This window comes from Haliaeetus albicilla, chromosome Z (genome assembly GCF_947461875.1).
Source record: "Haliaeetus albicilla chromosome Z, bHalAlb1.1, whole genome shotgun sequence".
NCBI classification, from domain to species: Eukaryota; Metazoa; Chordata; class Aves; order Accipitriformes; family Accipitridae; genus Haliaeetus; species Haliaeetus albicilla.
This window is the reverse complement of record NC_091516.1, coordinates 42,208,429-42,223,997: the sequence shown is the minus strand read 5'-3', so window position 1 is coordinate 42,223,997 and position 15,569 is coordinate 42,208,429. Positions and strand designations below refer to the sequence as shown.

At 43.7% G+C, this 15,569-nt stretch overlaps 1 protein-coding gene across 20 annotated transcripts in view; it reads right to left on the bottom strand.

Annotated features, from left to right (window-relative positions):
* Nucleotides 1-1,132: 1,132 nt before the first annotated feature.
* NRG1 (neuregulin 1) overlaps nucleotides 1,133-15,569 on the bottom strand; it is a 473,863-nt gene continuing 459,426 nt past the window's right edge. For 18 of the 20 annotated variants that reach the window (XM_069777407.1, XM_069777411.1, XM_069777404.1 and 15 more), the window contains 4 exons: nucleotides 12,932-13,058; nucleotides 11,324-11,454; nucleotides 10,609-10,812; nucleotides 1,133-6,511 (listed from right to left, as the gene is read on the bottom strand). In XM_069777407.1, coding sequence (XP_069633508.1) covers nucleotides 5,860-6,511; nucleotides 10,609-10,812; nucleotides 11,324-11,454; nucleotides 12,932-13,058 — 1,114 coding nt within the window. In that variant the 3' untranslated portion in view covers nucleotides 1,133-5,859. Of the gene's footprint in view, nucleotides 6,512-10,604; nucleotides 10,813-11,323; nucleotides 11,455-12,931; nucleotides 13,059-15,569 lie in introns of those variants that run through there. The other 2 variants (XM_069777399.1, XM_069777415.1) reach the window with 2 other exon arrangements.

The window sequence follows — 15,569 nt, the reverse complement described above, 5'->3', positions numbered from 1 at the left end:
CAGTAGGCCTGGGAACAAGTGGATGAGAAACACATCCAAGATGTCTTTGCTGCATTCCTCCCTCCTTTGCTCACTCCTAGCTTTCATCCTCTTATTTAATGCTTGTCAATAGCAAATGACTTTATATAGTAATATCATGTAAGGACAGCCAGATCAGATATCTGCCCTGCCCTCTCTCCAAGAGTGGCAGATAGGTGGAGAAGGGTAAGAGCAGGGCAAGTGTACACAATATTTCCACCTTCTACAACCTCCATGTGTTTTCAGTTCAGGTATTTCCCACATCTGATGTGGTTTCCATGGATTTAACAATTCTCATTGGATTACTGTCTCAGATCTGGACTCCCCTTGAACCCATGGAAATATTTACAGTCCATAACCTCTTGCAGCAAGGAGTTCTCCAAGTTCCTTACACCTCACATGAAGAGCCACATCTTTCTGAATATGGTGCCCAGTAGTTTTGATAGATGGCTCAATTTCTTGTATTGGAAGAAGTACTTAACGTCCAGTTCTTTCCTACCATCTACAAGATAATTATGTTTCCTTAGACCTTTGTGATATCTCCCCTCAGCTGTCCTTTCTTCCAGACTAATGAGACCCTGCCTACTCAGTGCCCCCCGAGACCTCACCGGCTCCAGATATCCATTAATTCATGGTGCCCTCCAAACCTTTCCCCATTATACTATTTCTATTCTGAGACAAGATGGCCAGGACTACTCATTGTATTTAAGATCTGCACAAATCATGAATTTATACAGTGGCATAGTGATGTTATCTAATAATTCCTAGTATCTGATATGCTTTATTGACTGTTACTGAGCAGGGAGGTGACATTTTTGTAAAGCAGGCTCTCACAGCCCCAAGACTGTATCCTTTCTGCCCCCCGCCCCCCCCCGCCTTGAGTAGTAATGGTCAGCGTAAAGCTAATAATTCTAATTTAAGACACTAAAAATGTTGTACCTAGGAACAAGAGTGTCTGCCAGACACCTCTATAGGGACGAGTCAGAAAACTCAGGGAACAGTGGTCCACAAAGACAGAACAAGACCGTTACAGCAACGTTTGGATCCAGAAAGATGGTGGTTAGTGTCCTGACACAGTCTGCTGAGCAGCTGGGCCAGTACAACGCATAAACAATTTAATCCAGCACCTCTTTTACTGCAAATGAATAACAAAACCTTAATAAATCAACAATTACTTATTGCTGTATTTGGGATAATAAATTCTTTAGTTTATCAGTAGCTTGTGGCTTCCATAGCATGTTCTTTGAACAGTTTGCCTTTCAGTTACATCCCCTTTCTCTCCTGAACAATAAATTAGCATTCATTTTTCTTTTAAAGGAAAAGAGGGGAAAAAGAGGATATATTACAATTTTTTTCAAAGCAAAAAGAAAAATGCAACATATTTTTGACATATATCTTAAAATAATATGAGGATAACTTTCTCCGCGTGTTAGATGCCTATGCATAAATAATAAAGGATGTTATGTTATTTACAGTGTTACACAATAAACTAAAGAGAGTCTCATTTAACACATAATCCATAAAGACAGTAAATGATGAAAACATCCAAATATGTACAAGATGTATTTACAATAGAACAGAGAATTACAAATGATGATAATTGGCCATGTTCTTTGTCTGCCCTTCTCTGCAGCATTTCATAGGTGCTTTTTTTGTTTCTTACTAGAAGTAAGTCCCAGCTGATGGTAAGTAGCCACACTGCAGGGCCAAGAAGTGGTCAACAGGCTGAGAAGTGTGTCCTTTGAGGAGACACAAGTTTGCTATCCTGGATGCTCAGGAAACTGCTTGCAATGTGTGTGAGAGAAGCAGGGAGATGCAGTGTTGTTGTTTTGGAGGACTGGAAAGAGAAGGAGCTTTCCTGTTTCCCTGATAAAGGCAGTGATTCATCTCTTAAACCTGGGGGTGCTGGGGTGGCTCAAGTGAGGAGGGGAATAGCTAGGCCAAGAGGATGGAGTAGGTTTTTCTCTGTTACATGAGAACATCTGTGCAGCTGTAGTGATTTACACCAGCTGAACAGGTGGGCTGTACCAGGTTGTGCACAACATATTCCAGCTATACACACCTGAAGGAAGCCTTTTATCCTGGAATAATTCCTGCATATAAACACATACACAAGGAAAACTCATGGCTCAAGTTAAATGACATGGAAAGGAACCAGGACAATCTGAACAACTCTGCCACCACTGGAATATTTCCCCCCTCTTCAAAGTACATTTCTCCTTGCCATGACTTTCAGCCAAAAGTTGGCAAGGGTTACACAGTGATGGCTCAAGGATGTTGGGACTGCCTAGCTCAGAGGTCCAGGTAATGAAGCAAATATCCCCAACAGGGGAGCTGGCCTTTCCCGTAGGCACTTGCTGGCTCTGCTCCGTGCTGCTGCAGTCTCCAGCCCCTTGGCCAGCAGAAGTTGGCTGCAGCCTGCCAGCAGAACCTGTGGCCATGTAGACTTGCTAACTTCGGGATGTGGACTTGACTGACGCGGAGCACCCTCACAGTGTGCTGAAAGCAAGTCCAGAGGTGAGGGGCCACGTCCTGCTCCCATTTCTGAGTGCCAAGTCAGGGCAACTCCCATAAATCGCTGTTGCATGAATTGTGCTGTAAGGCTGGGTTCTCCCCAAAGACCTAAGGGCTTAGGCAGCCATATCCCCAATTGTATTTTCTTGTTCTTAGGTCCATGTGAAGTCCCCAGCCTAATTTCATGCTTACCCTATAACACACTACTATATGTACCAGGGGAGGAGGAGCAGGGACTACACACCACTTTGAATTTGAGGCACTGCAACAGTAGAGGTGTGACATTTTCCCCTAAACCTACAGTGAATAAACCTCACATGTACAGCTCCCAAGCATGCAATTGCTCTTCTGTTTTATACTGGCCCTCTATATTAACAACAGTGTTAGTAGTCAAATAATTTACTCCACTTCAAGGCAAGTTCCCTTTCCATCCTGATTAATCTGTCAAGGCTATCACAGACATATCAATGAGAGCTGGTCTTGTAGGTGATCTATACTGGAGGAGATTACAGAAGACCTGTGTTATAATCTCTATTCTGCCACTAAAATGAGTGATTTGGGGGCAAGTCTCTTGCTCCTCTGCCATCCTTTTTCTGTCTTGTCTGTCCTGTAAGATCTTTGCAGTGTCAAGAGACCTTAATGCAAGGACAGATTTTCAAGTGCCTCTGGAAACTCAACAGTGCAAATCCTTTGGAAACTGGTGGTCTGCATCAGGAAAGCCCACCTGGCCCTCTGTACTACCGAGTTGCAGAGTTACTGGGGAAGTGGATGTTCTGCTGCATGGGATTGCAGATAAATAGGCATGACTAAAGGGATGAAAATGAGTATATGGTATCTAGAATTTGTAGAGAGCTTTTGTTTTGGTCTGCAAAGGCAAAGTGTGTTCAAGTACATGCCAGCTAGGGAAAAAATGGCAAAGGAGACTTAAGTCCAGAGAGTATGTATTTGACAAACTTTGCCATCTCCATAGACTTCTCAAATAAGCAGTGCTATTTCAGCCACCACGTAGCCCAAAGCTGTGCTAGTTTCCTAGCCTTTTGCTTCTACCACCAACATTCTAGCATACAACTTTGTCATTATCTTCTTCCTATACTAAGGGGTTTTTTTTGTTTGGTTGTTTTTTTTCCTGCTGAATCTGGTGGTCAGGTAGACTCACCCATGTTCTTACTAATATGATGTGGTTGATTTGTGCAGTGAGCAACTCACTGATTTTCATCATCCTGATAAACAGCTTCATTTACTAGACTTTGCTTTCAGGTCTCAAATCAATAGGACACATTGTTCAGCAAAAATCTTAAGCGCATGCTTAACTGTGCATGCGCTGGATGTGTCAATGGAGTCTAGCACGTGCTGAAGAGAACTTTTGCTGGGATTAGCATAAGCATATGCTTGAACAATTTGCTGAGTCGGGACTTTAGTTCCTCAGGTTTACATCTCACAAAATTTTCTTGACTTATTTCTCTTCATTTAACTGGGACCAGGATGTGGCCCAAAGGATGAGTGTAGTTTGGCTGAAATTCTTTTTCTCTTGACATGGCTCTTATTTAGAGTCCAGTAATACCTGTAGAACATATGTTCTTATTTTCAGAATCCCCGGAGTCTAGGAAAAACATTTGTTTTCCACATCAATCCTGAGTCTATGCTGTGCCAACTGAACACACAACAAAAATCAAAAGAAGAGAAGAGGCAGAGTGACCCTGACTAAACTGATAGGAATTCAGTGCAAAAGAGGCCATTTGTTTCTGTCTGAATGGATGCAACTGGACTGCTCCAGCACTGACAGCATCCTTGTTCATTGCTAGTCAAAGACTTCAGGGCCATCACTGGCTATATAAACACTGATACCAAATTGCCATGCACACTCTGGCTGTAACCCACAAAGTGTGCTTGCCTTCATAAATGGGCTTTGCATCAGCCTTGCCTCTTTCACCCCAAATAATGGAGTCAATAAAGGCAAGTAGAAATGAACTCCATACTTCTGCTATGTCCTTCCTACTTCCCTATACTTTTTAACCATTCAGCAAATCAGTTCTTCCCTAAAAGTCATTTCTGTGTCCAAGAGTAACGCTTACTCCAACAGCAGCTCTAACAAAGTATTGCTAGAAGCTTGTCAGGGTTCCTTCTGAGGAGGAGAAGAAATGGGAGAAAACTGAGGGGAAACAAAAGGATAAATCATCTATTAGAAATCAACATTAAAAAATAGAGGTGAAAACTGATTGCACTTTTATTAGTGGCATTTGTTTTCCAGCTAGATCTCTTCCTTGCTTGATTACAGATATCTGCTATTATATTTGCCCCATTAACTTAAACTAATATAAATCTTTTTTTTCTTTTTTCTTTTTTTTCTTTTTTTTTCTTTTTTTTTTTCCTTTTTTCTTTAATAGAGTATTGGGTTCAAAGCCTCAGCTAACCTAACCCCAATTTCTAAGGGATTACTAGAACAATTAACATCTGGAAAATAATGAAATGGCAGCTCCTAGTGATTACAAGCTGACCTCTGATTAATAATATATTTGGTTTAAAATCACAGTATTACTTTCTTTCTATAAGTAGCATTATTTAATGCAGGTTGGCTTTTTTTTGTTTTGTTTTGGTTTTTTGTTGTTGTTGTTTTTTTTTTTTTGTTATCCTGCTGTAATTAATAGTAGCATGCTGTTGGATCTGCTATTATCCCAGTGCTCAAAGAAGCAAACCTTTTGGCTGGCAGAGAGCAGACAAAACTCAGTTCATATACGGAAAGCAAATAAAACTTCTTACAGAAGAAAATATTTTTGTTGTTGTTTTTTTCAGCTTTTTTTTTTCTCTTTTTTTTTTTTTTTTTTTTCCTGTGTGTTTATGCATGTGTGTGTGTTTGTGTGTTTTTTTTTTTTTTTCTGGTGGGGTGGGTAGGGTGGGAGTGCCATTACAGGGCTTTTTGATCTGGGGATTCTACAACAAGCGACCAGAGGGACTTCTGCAATTCTTGCAAATCATACATCCAGTCATTATAATGCAGTGCACAAAAAAGCCAGGATAACTGAGGGCTAGAAGGTTTTGCAAAGTACTATGGGACAGCAATCATTGTAACTGTACAAAACTTGCTCTTAACGTAACATAACATAAAGGCACCATTGATATCTTTCCCCATTTTTGAAATACTGTAAAAAATTGCTACATATGGCACATAACACATTTGTACATACGTATATTTAATTTATAAAAGTTTTTTTTTCCTCTCCTGTTTTCTATCAGCGGAATTGCTAAAATAAAATAAATTGTTTAATTTAAAGGTGGAATACTTCATTATATAAAATAAAGTTTTACATGTGAATCTATGTGTTTTATGTTTTATACAGCAATAGGGTCTTGGTTAGCTATCACACTGGACAACCTTGCTTGCAACTCCTCTGGTGTGGAGAAGCGATTTGCTGGGTTAGTCCTGCTTTCAGCCAGCCGGTAGGCAGTGGCTGGCTCCAGATTGGTCGCCACGGGGTTCGGTATGCTCAGAAACGGTGTATCCTCGCCTATTCTTTCATCTTCGGTTTCGGTCTCAGAGCTGCTGCTCTCAGAGCTTGTGTTGGAGTCCACTTCCACCCTGCTGGAAATGTGGCCGTTGGGCTTTGTTCTTTTGACCCTCCGGCTGTTCGTGATTTTCTTTGGAGGCTCCTGTGCTGGTTCATACTCCTGCGTGGTCTCATACTCCTCGTCCTCCACTATCCGCAGAGGACTTGGCGGCAGGCTGTTGCTCTCGTGGGTGGCATTGTGGTGGAAGGAGTTGAACTGCTGAAGGTGATGATCATACTTCTCACGTAGTCGCGGTGGGGTCACCAATAGCAGCGGTCGCTCCTCTTCTACAAAGGGACTCACCGCCACTGACGGGACAGAGACGGTCAAGCTGGAACCCGGTGGCGACATTTTGGACGGGCAGGACTTGGGAGAAGTTGGAGTGTGGAAATCAACAGGTGACATGCGAGCTGGTGTGGTCATAGCTGAGACATACCTGAAGAAAAGAGATGGGGAAACGTTGCGAGCACAGGAGTGGTGGTGACATGTGAACACAGCTGCTCACATGGGCTGGGACGGAAAAGGCAGGGACCCCTTAAGATCCCTGGCATCCTCACAATAGGCTATCAGGGAAACTTTCCTGTTGCTATTAATCCTGTAAAACTGCTGACTTATAGGACTCTGGGCAAAAATGTTTGAGAGCAGGAGGAGCATGGCAAAGCCCCCAGGTCCGTTCACCTCAGAAGAGCCATGGAGGTGCTGTAAATTATTTGCCAGAATAACTTCCTGGAACGACTCCAGGAATGGGATTCAGAGAGTAGGGGGCTGCCAGAAACAAAATGCATTTGCAAGTGTTTTCTCAAAAGGAAAACGGCTGCTGCACTTCTGGCAGGATATGACCAGAACTTGGAGTGCATGCAAACAGACAGGAGGAGAGAAAGGAAGGAACCGAGGGACAGTCCTCTTGGGGCTTCACCCTCTTCTGACAACCAGACTGTCTCAGGCTAAAGAGAGAAAGCAAAGTTTGTACAAAATCTAGAGCCAGATTCTGCTGATTTTAATCACTGGGGGTAGTCAGAGGAGGATTTGCAGCACTGTCCCAGCAGCTTTGTGCTGCTCCACTCTTTGGGTGCTAGTTACCCTGGCTGGTAGGTCTATCTGTCTGCAGAGAAACATGGTTCGTTATTTGTCATCATGTGGGAACAAATGCTGACAGAGGGGACTGTCTGGCCCAGTGTTCATGATTGCTCTGCAAAATGTGCCCCTACTTCTTCATAAGTTTTGGTGGAAAGGGTGATGGTCAAAGATGATTTCTGAAAGTAAAGCTCAGGTGCCAGTACAGAGCTTGTCCCAAAGGAATAGGACAAAAAAATGTGAGACTCTCAGCTGGTTTGAATCAGCAGAGCAACATGAGATGCTATGAGGTCATGAGGATTCATGCCAGGTGAAGATCTGCCTGAAACCTCTTGATCAAAGGCACAGTGCCCAGCATGACATTTTGCATGGTTTGACTTTGCTTTTGTTCTTATCCTAAGTTCACCTGCCTGAATTTCATGTGTCCAAACTTAAAATCTTTCTAAGCTCCCTTTCTTACACAGGCCCATTGACATAAGTTATACAGCTATGGTTGAGGAAGTTATTTACTTTTCCATTAGTGATTTGTCTATCTGAGTCTGAAATTACCAAAATAAATCTGAATCCAACTTTCTTATCCAATCTATGACACAGTTGCATATATTACACTTGATTAAAACAGAGTTATTGGATAAAAGAGAAACCAGGACAGATCCTGAACTGAGGTGTAGTAGAGTAAATTGATTTCAGTAGAGGCACATTGATTTACATCAACTCAGGAACAGAAGAAAGAAGAACAAAGCTGTAGTTATGCATGGGAACTAATCAAGTTGGTTGCTAGTAAGAGCAGAGGGCAATTAATAGGTCTATGCATTAGATGAATGAAGCCATTCTTTATTTTTCCTTCCATGAGTGAACTTTGCATCCCTTTCACATTTTTAAATAGGCATTGTCTGAAAAAATGAAGCCTTTCAACTTCCCCAGCTGGTACAGTGTTGGATGTACATCTTCCTGACACACTGGATTTTAGCTAAACTGATTCAGTTAATGCAGTGTTAATTAAATGTGTTCAGCATACTGTGCACGCTTCCATCAGTGTCAAATTACTCATACTGGGGTGTTGTGCATTCACACATTTCTCGTGTATTCCCCCATATCATAATGGGCCAGTGCTAACAAGATGCTGTCCATGAGCTGGGGCACAGGAGCCGAATACATGCAGCTCTAGCCCATCCCAAAATGAAGGTTAAAAGGCGATAGATTTATCCAGCTTCATGGTCAACAAAAGGTAAACCATACTGGCTCAGTGAAAGGGGATCAGAGTGTATCCATGGTCAGCCAACAAGCATTAACTTTTTACGTGCTGTGAACTTCATCATAAGAGTCTAGCCTTTTGTGCAGAGATGGTGGTTTTTGATCTTCTCTCCTGTAAGATGGCTAAGGACTTTCTAAAATACAGGTGGTTGGGTCCTCTGCTTGTATAAACAGGTGTCAGGGCATGGGATCCAACAAATGGATGGGGTAATGCAAAAGACCCTATCTCAATGTCCTTTCTATTTAATTTCAAAATTGGGAAGTAGCTGGGGGACTGGAGGGTGGAGGGAGCACAGCCTTGATCTACCATTTCACAGCACAGCAACATTTGATGGCTTCAGGAAGTAATTTGTCAGCTCATACATTCCTTTATATTTCAGAGTAATTTTTAGTTGCAAATAACTCTCATTTTCCCCCTTATATACACACACATACACACAATCCATCTCAGAAATAATCTGCCATGTATTTCCTGCTTGCTAAAAATAGATAAGGCCTAATTTAATGCCCAGGGAACTATCTTCTGGATTACAAATTCACTGTCATTTCAGGCACAGGCTAGGCCATCAGTGCCTGGTGAATTATCACACAAATGTTGCTGCTTTTCACCTGTAGCATAATCTTCAAGAAACACAATAACTGATGAAATGCCTTCTTTCTTCTCATCAAAACAGAAAGGCACATGCTCCTTTCCCCCCCGCTAAAATCTGAACAGCTCATATCAGACTGATGCTCTGCAGTGTCCCAGGCAATGTGGGAAGACAGCGTGAATGATCTTTGCTTCTCACATGCAGATGCCCAAATATACTAAGCTGTAATACTCACCATCAGTGGGCATGTGGCCGTGCATCCTGGACAGTTCCCAGGCAGGAGACAATGTGGTATTTACTTGTATAGGTCCTGATCTAGCAAAGCACTTAAGCACATGCTGAGCTCTACCCACGTGAGTAATCTCGCTGATTTCAACAGGGCTACTTGCACAATTAAAAGTTAATCTTGTTGAAGTGCTCTACTGGATTGGGGCCATGGCTGTTTATGTCATGTGAGCCACATATCTTGAAATTAAATTCCATGGTAAATAACATATAACTTTGTTATAAGGAGAGAGCCAGTTCACTATCCTTAGTTGTCCTATAGACCTTATTCAGAGAACCCTTAGCCATTGTGCCTTATCCTGCTGCTAAGCAATTGTTCTTTGTGTAGCAGAGGGAGTACCACAGAAATGGCTTTTGCTGTACTTGCACATTAATTTTTCTGGAAACCTCAATTTGTGTCCTACACAACTCGGCCTCCTTGGGGAGTGCCTGGCTGCATTTTTGACATCATGGACATCCCACAAGATCAAAGCCCTTGTGATTTCACAATGCTCAGAGAATTGGTTCAGTAACCCTTTGCTTTCCTTTTCTTCTGCCTCTGACTGTTGGGAGCAAAGCTCTCTTTACATGTCTTTTCTTCTCAGTCTTTCTTTTGCTACTCTGGGGCCATCCCATGCTCTTGAGATAAAATCCTAGCCTAAAGCTGAGAAGACTTTTTCAGTAAAAGTTTTCTTACAACTGATGCACTTCAAGGCAAACTGTGAGTACTGATGAACCAGTCTTTTCACAGAAAAAATTACTTACTTGGAAAACTCCTGGCCAGCTTTATTTCTAACTACTCCTGATTTAACAATGAGCTGGGTTTTTCTGGCTTGCACTTTGTGTTCCTTGCTAATAAAGTGTCAAGGGGAAATTTTGTAGGAGATAATGGGTTTAGGATCTGGAATCCCCCAGAACGTAGGTAGTGGCAGAATTCCTATACTGCTTAGGAGTCCTTAGTGCCCTCCTATGGTTGAATACATTGCTTTCTCCCCACCTTTTGTGTCTCACAAAATCCCTCAGTTTTCTCACTTGCTTCTTCTAAGAAACTGATAATTAGGCAAAGATCCGTTCTTACTTTACAATGGAAATTTCTGACAAATGACTTCAGTGGAGCTTATCCAAATGTGAACTCCTGGCTTTTAGGAATAAATCCAGCACAGGCAAGAAGGGAAGAAATGCTTTTGGTAGACTTTAAACTACTACCAAGCTCTCCACCTTTATGAATGAGGAGATGCACTCTGTAGATGAACAGCTGCACCGTTGGGTTTCTTCCTGTGCTCCCAAGCTTTGAAACCATCTGGGAATACGAGGCCTTGCCAGCTGAAAACAGTGAGGTGGTGTGTCCTACCTTTCACTGTGAGGAGAGTCTCGGTAGGAGTCAGGGGTCTCTCTTGCATGCCGGAGGAAGCTGTTGCCTTCTCGTGGCCCACTGATGCCATTGAGGCGGCCCCGGGGCCCCGCTGGGCTGGTGTGCCTGCTGTTCTCCATGGAGGAGCTGACGAGCACCGAGTGGCTTTCAGAGAGGATGCTTTCGGTATGGCCATTACTCCAGCTGGAGAGCAGCAACCAGGAAAGGAGAAGAGGGAGGGGAGCATGAGAGGATTGTTTGGTAGCAAATGCAGATGAGCTGAAGTTTAGCCAGGGGAAAGGAAGGGCTCTGTTGCCACTCAGGATGTGCAGCATAACCTTTGGGTTGGCAACCAGGGCTGCAGAATTTTGTGAATTGTATGAATCTACATGCATCAAGACGATTTTGAATGTGTGTATAAAAGAAGAGGGAAGGAGGGCTTTCCAGTCACCAGGACTGTTGCTGATTTAGCAATTGCATATACTAAAATTCACTGTAACGGTATTGGAATGCCATTCAGTCAATAAAGCTCTTTGTAAATTCCTGGAAAGATCATTAGTTAGGTGACATGACATCAAATATTGTTAGCCTTAAAATGAAAACACTACAAAGGGAGAATAGATTTTTCTGGGTTTGTTTTTTTACACATCTTTTCAATTTTGCAACAGCAACAGATCAGATATTAGAGGTGCTGTTTTCCTTCCCACTCCAGTACCTGTGGCTGGGTGTCTGGGTGACCGTCACAGAATGATGTGTTGTTGAGGTGTAGTGGCTCGTAGAAAATGATGTCTCTGTCTCTCGCTCGATGACATGCTCACTGGAGATTACATTTTTTGAAACGTACTGCTGAAAAAACCCAGACAAACCGCAGGTTTACAAACTGTAATTCACAGCACATTTGCAGACATAATTTCCAGTCCCTCCCCCCTTCCCCCCAAGTGACAGTTTTTCACACGTGCCAAAGCACAAACTTTGTCACTTAAATACAGGCAGAAAGCACAGTGACACACTCAAGCGCATTCATGTACACCTCTGTGTACATACCCCATCTAAACTCAAAGTAGGAGGAAACAAATGAGGAAATTAGCAAAGGTGTGCCTCCCGATCAGGCTATAAACAACACACATATTTAACAAGGGATGAGAAGTCCTCATGGATAGAGACCTGGAAAGGCAACCCCCCCTTTACTACCAAATGCATCAAAAAAACTGTTCTCTGATGGAGAAGACAGCAGTAGTTAACAGTAGCAATGGTTCATTGCAGGATAAGAATCTGGGCAGGAAATGGCTATGTTCAGTGCCCATGGATGCAGCACCAGGGCAGACCTATTCATCAGGGAATGATCTGCAGAATGGGCCAACGCCTCCTGAGATGGGGCTGGAGGTGTGCAGTGCCCAACCTCCCTCACAGCTTTCGTCTGGAGCCCCCCCAATGCTGTTGCTGGTAGGACTGTCCACTCTCCTCAGTGGGCACTCCTGTTTTCCCCTGTCTTAATTATCTGACCATGGATTTAGGTCCTTTGAGGGGAAATATTGGAAGCTGAGCTCTTCTGAAAAGGTGTCTTGGCCTTAACCAAGGTCAGTGGGAGTGCTGTCATTGACTTAGCGGAGCCAGGGCTCACCCCTGCAACGAGCTGGGATGAATATGTACAGCGATGGTGGAGCAGGAGAGCAGGGATGGCTTGAGGTGGCAGGAAGCTGACATTCCCTGTGGGCACCAGGCTTCTCTGGGAAAGGGAGGAAAGGAGGAAGCAGCAGCATGAGCCCTGGCTTCTAAGGCCAAGGGGCTTGGCTAAGGGGTTAGTTGAAGGTAACTCTGCTCTCCTCTGACAAATGGCTGGGGGATGCTGGTGGACTATCTGCCCCAGTCCTGTGTCCTCAGTCACTGCTACTGTCCAGGTGAGATCTTCATTCAGACTTTTACCCCTGAGTTCATAGCATCACATTCCTGATCCGAGGGGGCTGTCCCTGCTCACCAACCATCACACCAAGGGCAGTAGGAAGAACAAGACATGTGTTTGAAGAAATTGATCCCTACAGCACTTGGCCCTGCTGTAGAGCCATTAGTATTTTTTTCTGAGGCATTTTTCTTGCTTTTGGTGTCCTAGATCCACAGGCACAGCTGCAGCACTGCAGCATGCCCCAGTAAAATGGCCACCTGCAGAAACGTACCTAATTTTACTGCATATTTTTTGCAAAGTCCCTAACTATTTCTGGGTGGAGAAAGCAAAGAGAATTCAGTCACCAGCCTGCAGCAGATAGAAGCTTAGAAGCTGGGGGGTGAGCTTTGTTGTGGCACTGGCAGCCTAGGCAGTAAAACCTACGTTCACCAGCTGGACATTATCCGGTGGCGGGTTGGGGTGGTGTGGCCCATTGGCCAAGTTCATCACATTGTTCCTTTCCGAGCGCAGGCTCTGTCGAATGCGGTCATGTAACTTTTTCCTCTGCTTCCTGTGCACGAAACACGGAAATGATTTTAATAGACAAAGGGAAAGCAGCTGCACCTTTCAGCATGTTGATGATGATAATGATAAAACATTGGTTTTTTTGCCAGCACTTTCCCCATAGCTGCAAGGTCTCAGAGTAACTCTGAAGACTGCAGGTCTAATTGCAGCTGGAGCTGTGGGGACCTGCAGAGGGGGAAGGATGTGTGGGAACCCTTCCAGGAGTCAGCAGGCCACAGAGGGACGGGAAAAAGTGCGAGGAAGAGGGAAGTCATTTCTAAACCATGTTCCATCTCAGGAGGAGCTCTTTTCTGCACTCAGAAGGGAGGGGGAGAGATTTTAACCCAGCCGTCTTGACACCCTCACTGCAGCCACAGCCAGGTTTCTGACAGCCCACCAGATTACGCTTCTCCATTCACCAGAGGGAGTCAAGGTGGCTTCGCCTCAGAGCTTCCTTGCAGCCACTGGAAAACACGGCGAGTGCCACAATCTTTGTCATGAGGCAGCTATGCTCTTTTTTGTGGGATTTGTCCCCTACCTCAACAGTGCACTTCAAATATGTAAATCTGTTAAAGAAGTGAAAGCTGCAGAGGAAGCCCCAGAAATCCAAAGTGAGTGTGTGGGTGAGGTATGCCTGAGCGCGCAGCCATCCTGGCAGCTCTGGAAGGTTTTGTTACAGCAACATCAGATTAACTCTGGAACCTAATGATTACCAGGTGGATGCCAGGGCTGCTAATGCATTCAGTAGAACCATCCATCAAGCACATGTACTAATAGCATGGTCTCTGGCTGACTTGGATGCTTCTACTGTGCCCTGTCCTCAGCTGCTCCTTCCCCAGTTGCTAATCCTTCCAGCTCTCCTCAAGAGAACTTTTCAGGAGATCATTACAGGCTGTCAGTAACAAAACTTGCAGCATAGTAAAACCTGGTGCTGTGAAGGCCATGCAAAACACACTAAATAGAACACCAAAATAAATAACTGAGGAAAGAGCTATTCAATTTCAGACTTAATTTATCAATATTCCCCAGTTTTTTCTAATTATACTGGAGAACTTCCACCATCCTGCCACAGAATCCAGGGAAATGAAAGGAGGATGCAGGCTCCAGCGCACTTCAGAGTGCATATGACCTTGGCTGTGGCAAGAACTAAAATACACACAATTCCCTAAGCCGTATGCAGAAGTGCAGATACTTTTGGCAGGGTAGGACAGCGTAAGATATAACCATTTTCAATCCTGTTTTGAACTCAAGGGGGCTATTCCAAGCTTTCCAAAAAGGAGAGGGGAAGGAAAACAATAAATATGTTGAAGCTTGATAGCCAGGGAAGCATAAAGATAAAGAAAACATGACTTGACACACTGCATTTTACATATTTTCTCTGTGTGTATGTGCCTGGATAGTGGAAGATGTTTAATTTATGTCCCTCCACATGAATGGTATAAGCAGACATGGCTGCCTTGCAAATGCTCCTGTCTCAGCAGGACACAGTCCCTGTCCACATGGGCTTTGTATTTGGAGGATAACCAGACATCGTCTTAGGACACACAGGTGGTTAAGGCTGATGGAGAGTGCAGCGCCAGGAGATATCTGAGCAGCTATCCAAAGACCTGCCTGGGCTGAGAAGCAACACAGGCAAGGGTTTAACTTGATTTCACTGCACCCCTTCATGAGACCTTGGAGACCATGGGAGCTGAGGACAACCCAAGTCCCCTGACATGGTAGAGAAAGTGGGTTCTAGAGGCAGTTTGAGTTCATCATATATGGGTCTGAGATCCTGGCACATACTGCCTGGGAATCTGTCCCTAGGAAATCACATTACTTCCCACCTTTAGTGATCAACGTATTCACATTTTGCATGCTTCCATGTGCGCTGTTTGTCCTCTAGTAAAAGGACACTAACTAAAAAAAGAAATTACTCCAGGAAGATGAGAAGAAAGAATACTGGGAAAGCTAATGTGTACCTCACTTATTCTGAGAAGCCTTTCCCTTAACATAAATGACTTGCAAATAAAGCACCTCTGAGTTAAGACTCAGTATCAAAGACATTGCCTTAGCATTTGACCAGCAGTATCTCTTGCAAAGAGACCAACAAAACCTAAGCCATTATATTTTTATTTAGTGTGTTCTCCTAACACCATTCCAGGATTTTCCCTGGTTTCTTGGTTTTCCCCTATTAGGAGGAAAGAGCATGTGGGGAACATCTCACAGATAGCAGTCTGGCATTACTGCTGCAATTGGAGGGCCATGAACTGGCAGCTCACTTTCACTTTCATCAGCTATGTTTGAAAACGTTTCACTTTTGGCTGGCAGTGATCACTGATGTCTGGGACAAACCGTGACAAAGCATCCAGAGTCGTGATGGATTCTGGGAGCTCTTTATATAGAAAACCGTACTTCAGGACCCTGACTAAATGTTTGTTGAAATTCATGGGAATGTCTTGGCTGATTTCGATGAACTTTGGACCAGGAAATTGTTCAGCTGCCCTGGCTTGCCAGTTGTCATTTCTAAAAGCAGCAA